The sequence below is a fragment of the Rhineura floridana genome, chromosome 11 (genome assembly GCF_030035675.1).
Source record: "Rhineura floridana isolate rRhiFlo1 chromosome 11, rRhiFlo1.hap2, whole genome shotgun sequence".
NCBI lineage: Eukaryota > Metazoa > Chordata > Lepidosauria > Squamata > Rhineuridae > Rhineura > Rhineura floridana.
This window is the reverse complement of record NC_084490.1, coordinates 35,671,304-35,685,151: the sequence shown is the minus strand read 5'-3', so window position 1 is coordinate 35,685,151 and position 13,848 is coordinate 35,671,304. Positions and strand designations below refer to the sequence as shown.

Genomic DNA, 13,848 nt, shown 5'->3' with positions numbered 1-13,848 from the left:
GCAATATTGCTCTGTACCCTACAGTTAGATAGCTGGCTGGCCGGACACCTAAGCTGTAACTCAGTTATAATTTCTGATTTCCCAATATGTGCAGCTCAGCATGAGGTCTTTTCTGAACAGAAAAACCAACCCACCAACCAGTAAAAAAAATTCCAGTTGCTTTCCATAATTAGTTACCAATTGCTTAGTTCTCCTTTATATAACAACCAATTAAAATGTTTTCCAACAGGAAGGAAAATCAAAAGGCCAGGAACAAAACTATAACGAGGGACTCTCAAGGAAGAGTTCACAAATACATTGTATAGTACAGGACAGAACATAGGTGAAAGGGGACTGTAGTTATAAGGAAAATCAAACTTCTGAGACTGGTATTCCTGGAGATCTCTTACAAAAGTGTGAGACAATCCAACAAATTAAACTTCATTCATTTAAATTAACACACTCTGGATGGAGGAGGAGTGATGGGGAAGCCATTCTGGCCTAGCCCTCACATCCTCTTCACCAGTGGGGGGGATTGGCTGGTGCTATGTGCATCTCCCCCCATGCCCCACCTAGACATGTGGCTGCCCCATGAGATAAGGAAGGCTGGCTACAAGACAAAACCCACCTCCACCCCTGATTTGAAGCTCTTTGTAGCTCAGGCTTGATGTCTCTGGAGCAGCTTGCCTCTTCCAATGAGAGCTTTGAGTGCTTCTTTAAAATCTTTGTTTCTTAGAGAATATATAACTGGATTAACAACTGGGGTTACAACTGAGTAAAGGAGAGAAACAAATTTGTCTTTGTCTAGAGAGTAGTCTGAGCTGGGCCTTATATATGTGTATATAATTGAGAAAAAGTAAAAACTGACTACAATAAGATGTGAGGAACACGTGGAGAAAGCTTTCTTCTTCCCTTCAGTGGAACGGATTCTGAAAATAGCCCTCAGGATAAACAAATAGGACATTAGAGTTAACCCACAACTACCGATTCCAAAGATCACATCTGAGACAAATGTCATAGACTCATTTAAAGTGGTGTCAGAGCATGAGAGATCTAATAGTGGGGGTATATCACAGAAAAAATGATTGATGATGTTTGAGTTGCAGAAGGAAAGCTGTGACATCAGTCCAGCATGAACAGCAGAATTGACCATCCCAGCAACCCACACTCCAGTGGCTATGCCAATACACACTTCCTTCCTCATGATGACTGTGTACTGCAAAGGATGACAGATAGCAGCATAGCGGTCAAAAGCCATAAATGCAAGGAGAAAAAGTTCTGTCCCCAAAGCGCCAATTATAAAATAGACCTGTGTGATGCAACCATGAAAAGAGATGGTCTTTCTGTGAGTCCAAAGAATCTGGAGCAATTTAGGAGTTGTAACTGAGATTGATAGGACATTCACTAACGACAAGTTGGAGAGAAGGAAATACATGGGAGTGTGGAGTTTCCTGCAAGTGCATATGGTAAAGATGAGGAGACAGTTACCCGCTAAAGCAGTGACATAGATGAATGTGAATACCCAAAAGAGAAATGTCTGTAGTACGGGGGAGCTGGTCAGACCAATCAATATAAATTCCAAAGTAGCAGACTCATTCTTTATTTCAATATCTCCAACAGTGATGTCCTAAACAGAAAAATATACAGTATATATATTAGGTTAATTATCAAGACTCGTGCATACATCATCCTTCTCACTCTTACTGCTTCTCTCCCTCCCTTTTTTCCTTAAAAATTGGTACATATCATCATCATCATTAAACAAGAGAAAACAAACTGTTTAAATCATGTTAGAACACAAAAAGAAGAAAAAGAGAACATGATTTTATCATTTCTGTTCAAACATATTATAAATATATACTCTTCCATAAATCTATCAATCTATATTCATAAGAAACCTATTGAATTTTTTCTATGTGTAAGCAGGATAATGTTGCTCCCGCCATGAGCAGGGGGGCGTGTTTGCCGCCACCCCAATGCCAGGAAGACTTGGGAAGGTTCTTGAATGTTTTCAAGTGGGTCAGGTGGGGGCTTGATGCCCTATCAGGTGAAGGGATGGAGCAACTATAAATATTGTGCTCCTCCCTAATATCACGCCTTTTTGCCTTGCGGCACCCACCCTCCCTCCCTCATCAGTATGGGCTCTGCTAGTCGCCATATTGGGGCTGAGTAGGAATTTTTTTTTGGAGATCCTGATTTCAGAATCTCTTTGGTTTTGCCTACTCCATACTGCTTGGGTTTGATTCATTTGGCTTGTCAGGGGGGATTGTGGTGATTCCTGATTGGCTGCCGTGGAATTTGGGCAGGTGAGGTAATGGGGGTTAAAAGTAAGGAGGATGAGGCATTTTGGTAAAGGGCACTCCCTGGGGAAACATCAGGGCGTAATGTCTGTGTGGATCTAGGGAGTGTCCACGTGGGACCAGCTCGCGCTTCAGGGTGAACGCTTGTACGGCGGGGCCAGGATGCAGGAGTTGGAACCACATACCTGACTCCAATAGCAAGGAGGGATAACTTCTCCCAAATCCTTGACTGGGGAGTTACAGTCTGATGTGACTGAGTTGCCTCTGTATTGGAGGGTCTATACCCTCCCAGATAGGTGGAGCCTCACCTGCCCGAAATATGTGATATATAATGATTGGCTGATTTGGATTCAATTGATTATGTGTTATATTTTAAATGAATATAACATTACTCCATATATGTGTCACGAGTCTTCATTGGTGTGGTGGCAAATTCCTCTTTCAACAAGCCTTTGAAATAGAAACCTTATCCGAACCTGCATCTATGCTGGAATTGCTTTTTAATATATTCTTAAACCTTTTAAAATGTTCTTTATGCTTTTTAAAAATGTTTTTAAAGTTGTTTTGTTTAAAGATGTTTTTAACGGTTGTGTTTTAATAAATTTTAAAGTCTTTGTATGATGTTTTAAAGTGTTGTTCGTGGTTTTGTTTGCTGCTCTGGGTTCCTACTGGGAGAACCGGTAGAATATAAATAAAATAAATAAATGATAAATAAAAATTAAAACAAACTGACATAAGATAGCAAACACAGAGAGATTGAGGATCACACATTCCATAATATATTAGCATCTCTTTGACTTCATCAGTAATTTGTAAAATTATGGGAAGGTAGTGGGAAATCACATAAGATTTTGACATTCAGATACAACCTCATGAACAATTATCTAGAAATAATCCCCATTGACTTCAAATACACTCCCCCTGTTACCTGCACAGAAGGCACAAAGAAGTAACCAGGGACCCTGGACTTGTCGAAGAGCATGAATCATTTCTGACATTTACCATTTTATGGTGAGGATGAGAGCCACCATGTGGTTGCAATGAATGATCCCATGTCTAATCTGGTTCACATCATTTATGGGCAAATGTCAGAAAATGTAAAGATATACTGATTAATTCGTCCCATTTCAGAAAGTCTGTGATGTCAGAGTGTTTCTCTAGGAGCTGGCTAATTCACTAAAACTGACTGAAAATTGAATACTCTCTGTCTGTGTGATTTTTACAAAGCAACATAGATTTTCAGCGGTCATCCTGATCTACTTGGTGGTAGGGATGGAATCCTCTCCTTTTTATTTTTTTAAGTGTGGCCCCCTGCTGATTGTTAATGATCCAATTCCTTTTTCCTTTCATATATTTTTCCTGCTCCATTTTTTCCTTTGCAGGGTGTTATCAATATTATAATCACTATTTTCTGTATTCATGAGTCTCCACTAGTATTAACCTTTATTCTGAACTCTGTAATGATTGCCTATTTACATTCCTTTTCAAATGCATTGCAGAGCAGATTAAGGCAGATAATCAAGTCAGTGTCTTCCTCTCTGCTGCTTACAATCAACATCTCATTCCTCCCTGCTGCTTTCTGTCTATCAGTTACAACTAACACTTCATTGACATCAGTGAAAGGGAATACACATTTGAAGAGCTCACAGAAAGTAGATCGATAAAAGTATCACTCACACCATCGATGATTTCAAAGAGAATTTTTTTTTAAAAAAAAGAATGAATCTGAAACCAGGCATGGAGAATGGCTACTTCAAAATTCTCTCCACAAAGATAGATAATATCAGAAATAATAATTAATCTCATGGCAAATCCAATTATTGCAGCAATGGAACCATAACTCTTTGGGGGCATCTGATCAGGTAAAGGAACTTGTGAATGTTGATATGAATAGAAATCCTAAGCATGATGGGACATGTTTCTAAGACAACTTATGTATGATTGCACTGTTTGCAGTTACATTATTTGTTGTCTGGGGAACACATCTTCATTTCACCATGCTCACTGGTTAAACCAGTTCTCTCAGTGCATGTTTTAAATAAGTTTTATTAATGAAACAAACACAGCAATAAGAACGAAACCCACTTCCAATACAGAGGGATCAAAACCCTCAAATCATAATTAAATGTACATAATCTAATAGTAATTTAAGGAGCACAAAAACATGTCAGTCAGCTTGGTCATCAGTCAAATGACAGAGGGCCCATTCTCCAAAACCTGGGCCCATGCCTGCCAGCTCAGCTGGCAGTAGCCCTTCCAAGAGGCTGATGAATGGAGTTTTGAATAGGAGATAACTTAAGATGGTGTAAATGGAACCAGTTTCCTATTGTTTGGATTACTCTGTTTGATGTGTGATTTGTGTGTGTGTGTGACAGCATTTCAAATGGAACCATGGAAAATGCCCAAAACATCTCAGAAGATGCTTCAACTCAGTCCAGCCATTTCCACAGTTACGTTAGTGTATGAAAAGTCCTGGAGATGCAGCTGCAATGACATTATGAGCTATGCCAGGGATGGGGAGCTTCAGGCCTCTCTATCTGTCCCTTGGGACTCTCCATAGTCCATCCACACTCCCCAGATCACATTCCTCACTAGCCCTGTAGGCACCTTCTGCCTTTGCTGGAATGTGTCCTTGAACTCAAATAAAGTTTCTTGCTTGCCTGGATGGAGGAAAGAGAAGGATGCAGCTGTGTAAAAAAACTAACCTTGGGTGTAAATATAAAATGCATACTTTTGTCTCTGATCATCTCTGCATGTGACCCTCTAAAAGTTGCCGAGGAGGCAATGTGGCCCTCAGGCCAGAAAAGGTTCCCCACCTCTGAGCTACATGATAAGCTGGTAGCAACAGGCTGGATCTAAAATTGGTCACAATTAATAACAATGTGAAATATTATTCATGACTGCTTTGTCCCATCGATTTCAATGGGAACTATGTCCAGCTATCTGAAGTCTGCACCCAAGGACTTGGGTTCTTTAAAATGTTTGTACAACATCTAGCACAACGTTGAGCACTACTTTAGTAAAATAGACCATACAGGCTATTCCCCACTCCCCAGATTCACACACCCCACACACATACAATGATTTTTTTGGGGGGGGGGGTAAATGTATAAACCAATCTAGGCTGTATAATAGTAGAAAATACTATCACAGCACTAAAAATGACTCCTTTTTATAGAAAAAGCACAATTCTCTTTTTATTGTTATTTTATTTAACAGAATTTGGATAGCACTTCATTATAAAAACCTCCAAGTACTTTGCTTAAATTTTAAATTAAAAATTTAAATTATCAATAAAAGTCAGAAATTAAGAACAAGTTATTCTCAGCCTTAGCAGCAAAACATTCCCAGCCAAAGTCCAAAGAAGAATGGCATGCATGCCCATTTACTCTCAAGGTGTCTTCCAATCACCAACAAGTCATACCTTATCGTTTGGATCCTAGGGTACATCAGCTTAAGGAAGTGCATGGAGGGAAAAACTCCCTGTACTCTCCTGAACTGTATAGCTGCCTGGCTATCTTCCCAAACAGTAGGGCTCCACAGGGTTGTTTTTTTTTTGTGGGGGGGTCTCACTCAAAGCCAAGCTTGGATTCCAAGATAATTTATGGAACTTCAAGGAAAAGGCATTTACCATCCACTCCCAGCAATGCCCTATACCCTATCCCACATTGTCCCTTACGTTCCCTGACCCTCTTAAAAGGCATGTTGGGTACACAAGTAAACTTCCATGAAAATTTCTTGAACTCCTTTAAGTTAACTTACCTGAGGATCCAAGCCTATCTGTTCATACAACAGTGAGGAGCAGCCTAGGTCTGTGATTTTGCACTGACATTGAAAACTGAGATATACCGTCTTACTTTCAATAACTACATTATGAATGGTCAGCAGATAATATGTAGGTCAGAAGGCCTCCAAAGCAATGCTACATGTATCTATTCCAGTGCCTGCGACCCCTAACGTATTTTAGTGGAAATACGGCAGGAACATTCCCCATGGTATTAATATGAAAAAAAGAGGAAGCTAAGTGAAAAAATGTACAGCATAAAGATGATAAAAGACAAAGATTAAAATGATAAATGATAAAGATATCCTTTCTCAACAAAGATGCATAAGCTGATATCTGCATTTTCACGGAGATGCTGTACTTGATATATCTCACTTGTAATGATCCCAAAGACAAACAATAGATTTAAACAAAGAAAATGAGGGAAAAAATCTAAGAGAAAAAGAAAATAAGAACAATAAAAAAGAAGAGAATAAAAACATAAGTGAAGTGTCATTCTGAGTAAGTTTCACATATTAGCCAAGAAGAAATGTACAAGCGAAAATAGTGTCATATAAGCTGCAGGTGTTCATTTTATATTGTTTTTATACTCATCTTTAGTTGTTCTTTTTTATACTGTTTTAAACCAATTTCAGCTGGTTTTAAACTGTTTGTAAGTGGTTCATAATGATAATAATAATACTGAACAATTTTGAAAGGGTGTATTCCAGTTATTTATGAATAGGATTCTACTTTCAATAAATTTGTTGTTTCTTCTATAATAAGTACGTTTAGTTTTATTTTTTTAAAAAAACTACATCTAGATTCTATCATATCATTGAAATATGTCTAGCAATTTAGATATCCAGTTATACAATTGCTTGTTTTAAAGTTGTTTTGGAGACAGAGTTCTTCAAGGCTTCTTTGGAACATTATTGTTTCATCTATCTCTCTCCCAACACACACACTTCATTTAAAATAAAGTATAATTTCATTCAGGATGTTAAATAACTTTTAGTTCATTAACACAAACCTAGGTGCCCTGTTTGTAGGTGTAGGAAAGAAAGCAGATGAGACTAATAAGATTATTTTTTTTTAAAAAAATACCTTCATTATGCTGTTGTATATTCTTTCCTGGCTATTTTTCTTCTTCTTATGGCCTAAAATTATTTCTGTCAGCATCCGAAAATCATTGGAACCAATTGTCGGCCATTAATCTGCAGAATGGTGACAACTAGTGCTATCCTGCTGTAGATATGTTTACTTTCTTAACAAGGCCAAAGGCATCTTTGAAATCTTTCTTTTAATGAAGTGATGGCACTACTGGGAGAAAGACCTTTGAGGCATCACAAGGAACATGGTGCATATTCATTCTATTGCTGAAACTTCTCTCCTTCTCTCTCTCTCTCCCCTCCTCCCCTCCAACATTTCAGTATTTGGCACATTTTCAAATGCCAAGCCTAACATTTAGTATTGGAAAGGTTTTAGACACATGCTTAATTCTCCCACCGAAGTCAAAGAAACTTAAAAGTGCTTAACTTTGGCTGCATGATGGCACAAATATTTATGGTGACTTCTTGTTGTTGAAAAGATAAACTAATAAACATAAATAGGATTGAGGATACTATTTCAACTTGAGGGATACATTCCGTTATCAGCAACCATTCAGGGGCCACATGCCAGAGACTGGTAGGGTTAGAGGCAAACTGGATGTGGCCAGAGGTGAAAGTGGGCAGAACAAGAGCTGAGACTTTCATTTTCACAGTAAGCTATATTCCAGCCATGCAGAAGTCACAAGGTTGCATGCACACACATACACACACACACGCACATACACACACACACACACACACACACAAACCTCCATCCTTTTCATACTGTTGTATAATCTATGTGCAGCTGCATTTGGAATATCGTATACAGTTCTGGTCATCTCACCTCCAAAATGATATTGTAGAATTGGAAAAAGTTCAGAAAAGAACAACTAGAACGATGAAGGGGATGGAGCGACTCCCTTATGAGGAAAGGTTGCAGTATTTGGGCTTTTAGTTTAGAGAAAAGGTGAGTCAGAGGCGACATGATAGAAGTGCATAAAATTATGCATGGCATGGAAAAAGTGGATAGAGAAAAGTTTTTTCTCCTCTCATAACACTAGAACATGTGGGCATTCAATTAAGCTGAATGTTGGAAGATTCAGGACGGACAAAAGAAAGTACTTCTTCACGCAGCACATAGTTAAACTAAATAATTCACTCCCACAAGAGGCAGTGATAGGATGGCTTTAAAAGAGGTTTAGATAAATACACAGCCACGATGGCTGTGCTTTACCATCATAGTCAGAAGGAGCATGCTTCTGAAAACCAGTTGCCAGTGGCCTCAGGAGAGAAGAGTGCTGCTGCACTCAGGTCTTGCTTCTGGGTTTCCTATGGCCACCTGGCCCCTGTGAGAACAGGATGCTGGACTAGATAGGCCACTGGCCTGATCCAGCATGGTTATTCTTATGTTCTTCTCCTTCATCAAGGCAAGGAAGACACAATATCAACATCCAAGGCAATATTTGAGCCAGACCAAAAAAAAAACCCACTCAAGGATAGCGTGGAGCAGTGCTGGTGAGAGGTTTGGCCTGTGTGCTGTGGGGAGAGTTTTGATGGCTGGATAGGAAGAACTGGATTGCCAAATTTGGTTCCATTCTTAAGATTTCCCCATTGCCCAAGTACCACTAAACCCTGGTAGAGACTGGTCCATTAGGGCTAACTGACTTTTACTAAGTGTAATATAAAGCTTTTTTAAAAAAAGTTTTTTCCTAAAATCACAAAGCCAAACTCTTTCCTGTCATACACTCATATTCTTCTCTTCTAACATGGAGATACCTCTACAGATATTTTTGTCAGTCTCGTTTACTCTGGCCAGCCAGCACTCTGCACCACTCAGCCATTCCCAATCCTAAGAACCACTGTAGCTAGAAGGTCCTTCCCAAGAAGAAAAATGAAAATCCTTATTTTACAACTGCTGTCTGCTTAGCCCTAGTTGCATGGTTTACTCCTCCCTCATGATGGTAATTCAGCCAGAGTATATACAATGAGTACGTCTGCTGCCATGGTAGACCCACTAGCCTTGGAGACTTATCAGAAACATACAGAGGTGTTTCCTTCAAGGCCACACCTACACAGTTTGCTTATATTTTCCTTTCTTGCCCTTTTGTGTGACTGCACCACTGCACACTCATGTGCTTGCACACACAGGTATTTTTAAAACCATGTTTTCCAGTTACCCTCATAAAGAAACCTGTTGGAATTAAAAGGATAATTTTGTTGAGAGGGAAGGGAAGAGACTTTCTTCCAAGATCTTATGGAACATGCATTTTATTTGTTTGTATTGACCAGCAGTGGATGGTGTGAGACTGGCAACTTGTTGATATAAATGCATGATGGAAATGGTCATTTAACAGCTAAAGCTCTGAAACAGAAATAAAACATCAAAATACAATCAGAGAAGGTACGTGTGTGTGATAAGCAACTTCATTCACACAACCCAAAATTCAGAATCATGCCAATTTAAGCTGTTTTGCAACTGATTATACTTGTTTTTATGGTTATTGGATTTTAAAGTAATTTATTTCTTATTGTGAGCTGCCTTGGTTTCCAGTCTGCAACTCTACCTCACAGGGTTGTTGGAAAGACTTCCATACACACACACACACACACACACACACACACACACTGGAGATGTAAAAATACATACACCCCATATAATAGTTTATTGTCAAAACGAGTTGATGATTGCAGAACATTTTTAAAAAATAAAATCAGTATTAGTTTCCTACATAATAAAAACCTAAGTAAGCCCTGCCTAATTGCTTTAAAAATAGGATTGGAGGGGGAGAGAAAGATATACAACACAAACATAATTCTTTCCTAAGTTCACTCAAAAGTCCCATCAATTTACAGCACCATCTTAACCATGGCTACTCGAAAGGAAGTCCTATTGAATTCAATGGGGTTCACTCTGGGTATGTTTGCTCTGGAAAATCAAGTACTGGATTAAAGCTTCGTATTGGGAAGGTTTTCAAAACACTGCCCTCTTCAAAATTTAAACCTGTCTGACTCCTACACACAAGAGAGAAAAAGACTGAAAGCTTACTTATTCAATCTGTGAGATTTTCAGAAAAGCAGGGAAAAGCAAGTTTTCTGAGTTGCAAGGAAAAAAGCAAGCTTTTTACTCTATAGTTTTTTGACTCTGTAGTTATAGCCTTGTCAATCACAACCCTGATTTCTTATTGGCAAAACCCCCGAAAGGGCAGGGATTAGAGCAGAACACGGAAATCACAGAAGTTGCAGGGGGTCGGCTGATGTTTTTGGTGTATATCTCGGGAACCAGACCACCTAGAAACTTAATTTTTAAAAAAATGAAAACTGAAAGTCTGGAGATTAAGATGAGTCACCCGGAGACCTGGAGAGAAGCCCCAAAAACCATAGTCTCCAGCCAAAAAATGGAGATCTGTTTCCCTAACTGGAACTAAAACTCTGGAGACCCTCCAAGAGTCCTGATTTGTGAACCCTTCAGCCAGTCTAGCAGAATGGAATGGTCCCCACCTTATGTCTTAGCCGGTGTGAGCCTGCAGGGCAGGTCACAGATGAAATGATTGATGATGTTAGAGCTGCAGAAGGACAGTTGCAGTGTAACTCAAGTCTGAACTGCAGAATTGACAATTGCTATGCCCTACACTCCAATGGCAAAGCTAACACACATATCTTTTCTCATGATGCTTCTGTACTGTGATTTTCCCTTCACAGAGCTACAAATTCCTAACACTTACCAAACTACAGTTTCCATGAAATTTGAGGGAAGTCATGTGCTTTAAATGTATGGTGTGGGCCTGCCCTCCCTCAGCATGAAGCAGGAGGTGCCAATCTTTTTGGGTCCATGGCCACATTTGCAAACACGAGAAACTGACATGTGCAGCACGCACACACTGCAATCAAGCACCCAGGAAATTGTTTTACTAGCTATGATAGAATGCTTCTTTGAAGCCTAAGTTCAGCAGCAGAATGGGATGCTGTGGATGCCAAGGAAGACCTCTGCAGGTGCATGTTTGCCCCCAGCTGCAACATTGGTGACCCCTATCGTGTATCAAGGTTGCATTTTCTACATAGAGTATGAGAAAAGAGTATGTGGAAGTTTAATAGGGGCAGTTATCAGTCTGGCGTTTGGGAGCACTACATATTTTTGTGCCCATGACAAGAGGGTAAATAAATAAAGAGGTCATGATCCCCCACATCTCAAGGCAATGACAGCTTATAAATGCAACTGTCTCCATGTGGTTCCTTATCATCCACTTATTCAGGTGTCCCCACCATCTACTGCCTGAAACCAGCAAGATTTCTTTCCAACATGATGAGGGGTCAGGGTGGAAGACTGGAAGGAATGTAGTTGGAAATATAGTAGCTTCATGCCTCAGAGCATTTATAGGCCCCAGGCTTGGGAAAGACATGATGAACTTAGTCAGGGACCTTAGATATTGTGTGCATTTGGGAAACACGTGTTTGTGGCAACCACAATATTACTTATGAAATCATAACTCCTCTGTCTATTGACTCACGTGGTTTTCACTTCAAAATACCAGCCAGTAATGAAGAGGAACATTTTAGGATCCACTTGGGTGTATTTTCAATGAAAAGCTTTTATGCATGCAGATTTAAGAAAGCCTGGATTTCTGTTCCACAATTGATTCCCAATCACATGGAGCATATATTGCTGAAATATGAACAATCCAAGAGTTTACTTCTGGCAACTTTTCTCCTGTTCAACTCCACCCCATAACAAGAAAAGCAGCAGTGTTGTTGCAGATCAAACCTGAGGTCTCCGGAGCAGCCTGACTCTTCCAGTAATTGTCTTGAGTGCCTCTTTTACTTCTTTGTTTCTCAGAGAATATATGAGTGGATTAACAACTGGCGTTACCACTGAATAAAGGAGAGAAACAAATTTGTCTTTGTCTAGAGAGTAGCCTGAGCTGGGCCTTATATATGTGTAAATGACTGTAGAGAAGTAAAAACTGACTACAATGAGATGAGAGGAACATGTGGAGAAAGCTTTCTTCTTCCCTTCAGTGGAACGGATTCTGAAGATAGCTCTCAAGATAAAGCAGTAAGAAGTTATCGTCAACCCACAGCTACAAATCCCAAAGATCGTATCTCCAACAAAAGACATCATCTCATTCAGGCTGGTATCAGAGCATGAAAGCTTTAAAAGTGGCGGTATATCACAGAAATAATGGTTGACTATGTTAGAATTGCAGAAGGAAAGCTTCAGCATAAGTCCAGCTTGCATAGCAGAATGGAGCATCCCAGCAACCCACGCTCCACTGGCTATGCCAACACACACTTCCTTCCTCATGATGACTGTGTACTGCAAAGGATGGCAGATAGCTGCATAACGGTCAAAAGCCATAAATGAGAGGATAAAAAGCTCTGTTCCCAAAGCCCATATGAAGAGAAACACCTGTATAATGCAGCCATAAAAAGATATGGTCTTTGTGTGGGTCCAAAGGGTCTGGAGCAATTTTGGAGTTGTCACTGAGATGGAAAACACATTCACTAAGGACAAATTGATGAGCAGGAAGTACATAGGAGTGTGGAGTTTCCTGGAAGAACATATGGTAAAGATGAGGAGGAAGTTACCAGATAAAGCAGTAGCATAGATGAATGCAAATATCCAAAACAGAAGTGTCTGTAATTCTGCAGAGCTAGTGAGACCGGCCAGTGTAAACTCCATAGCAGCAGTCTGGTTCTTTATTTCAATATATTTCATGCCAGTGTCCTAAACAGATAAATTCTATTGTAAGTTTAATTATCATATTTCATATATAGTTCATACCTCCCTCTTTCATTCACTCTCTTCCCTTCTCATCCTTACTGTCTTTCTGTGCAAATGGACAAAATTGGCATCTGTTTGTCTTCCCCAGTCATTTGCAAGGTTATTGGAAACCAGTCTGAAATATCAGAAAATGTTGACTCTGAGATACAATTCCATGCACAGTTAGTTAGAAATAAGTCCCATTGACATCAAACATGCCCAAGACAGTCGGGCCAATCCCCACCACGAGCAAGAAAAGACACATGGGTTTCCCATTTAAGCAGGGACCTAGGACCTATCAAAAGAGCACCACAATGAATATTTTCTTACATTTGCCATTAGTTGATGAGGATGAGTACCACAAATGGTTTAAGGGAATGATCTAATGTTTAACCTGGTTTACATCATTTGTAGGTGAATGTGAGTATTTGTTGAGAAAAATAGAAATGGACTTCCTTCAAGTTGTTCCCAACTTATGGCAAACCTATGAATAGGGTTTTCATAGTAAGCGGTATTCAGAGTGGGTTTGCCATTGCCTCCCTCTGAGGCTGTGAAGCAGTGACTGGCCCAATGTCACCCAGTGAGCTTCATGGCTATATGGGGATTTGAACCCTGGTCTCCCAGGTCATAGTCCAGCACCTTAACCACTACACCACACTGGCCTGATAATTTTTCCCAGTTTGGAAAGTCTCTGCATTCATAGTTGTTCTGTATGAGCTGGTTAATTCATTAGATCTGACTGAAAATGTGTGTGATTTAAAACAGACTAACAAAACAACATTTGGACAGGCAGCTATGTCATTCTGCTCAGGTAAAGCAGGTGAAGCATTTTTTGAATATGCATTATACAGCCATGAGAGTGGCTTTATATTATAGCCAGCATGGATTTTTTACATTCTACAATGTCCCATTGAAAATATCTCTTATGCCATTCTGCTGTTTCTCATAATTCAG

General features: G+C 39.6%; 2 protein-coding genes across 2 annotated transcripts; both read right to left on the bottom strand.

Moving 5' to 3' along the window:
• Positions 1-637: 637 nt before the first annotated feature.
• LOC133367932 (olfactory receptor 5AR1-like) lies at positions 638-3,261 on the bottom strand. Its single transcript, XM_061592019.1, has 2 exons — positions 3,208-3,261; positions 638-1,606 (listed from the first exon to the last, which is right to left on the bottom strand). The coding sequence occupies exons 1-2, from the start codon at positions 3,259-3,261 to the stop codon at positions 638-640; spliced, it is 1,023 nt and encodes a 340-aa protein (XP_061448003.1).
• An 8,628-nt stretch (positions 3,262-11,889) lies between these two features.
• On the bottom strand, positions 11,890-12,849 carry LOC133367931 (olfactory receptor 13G1-like). The gene has a single exon (XM_061592018.1). It carries the CDS (start codon positions 12,847-12,849, stop codon positions 11,890-11,892), a length of 960 nt encoding a protein of 319 aa, XP_061448002.1.
• Between the last annotated feature and the right edge of the window lie 999 nt (positions 12,850-13,848).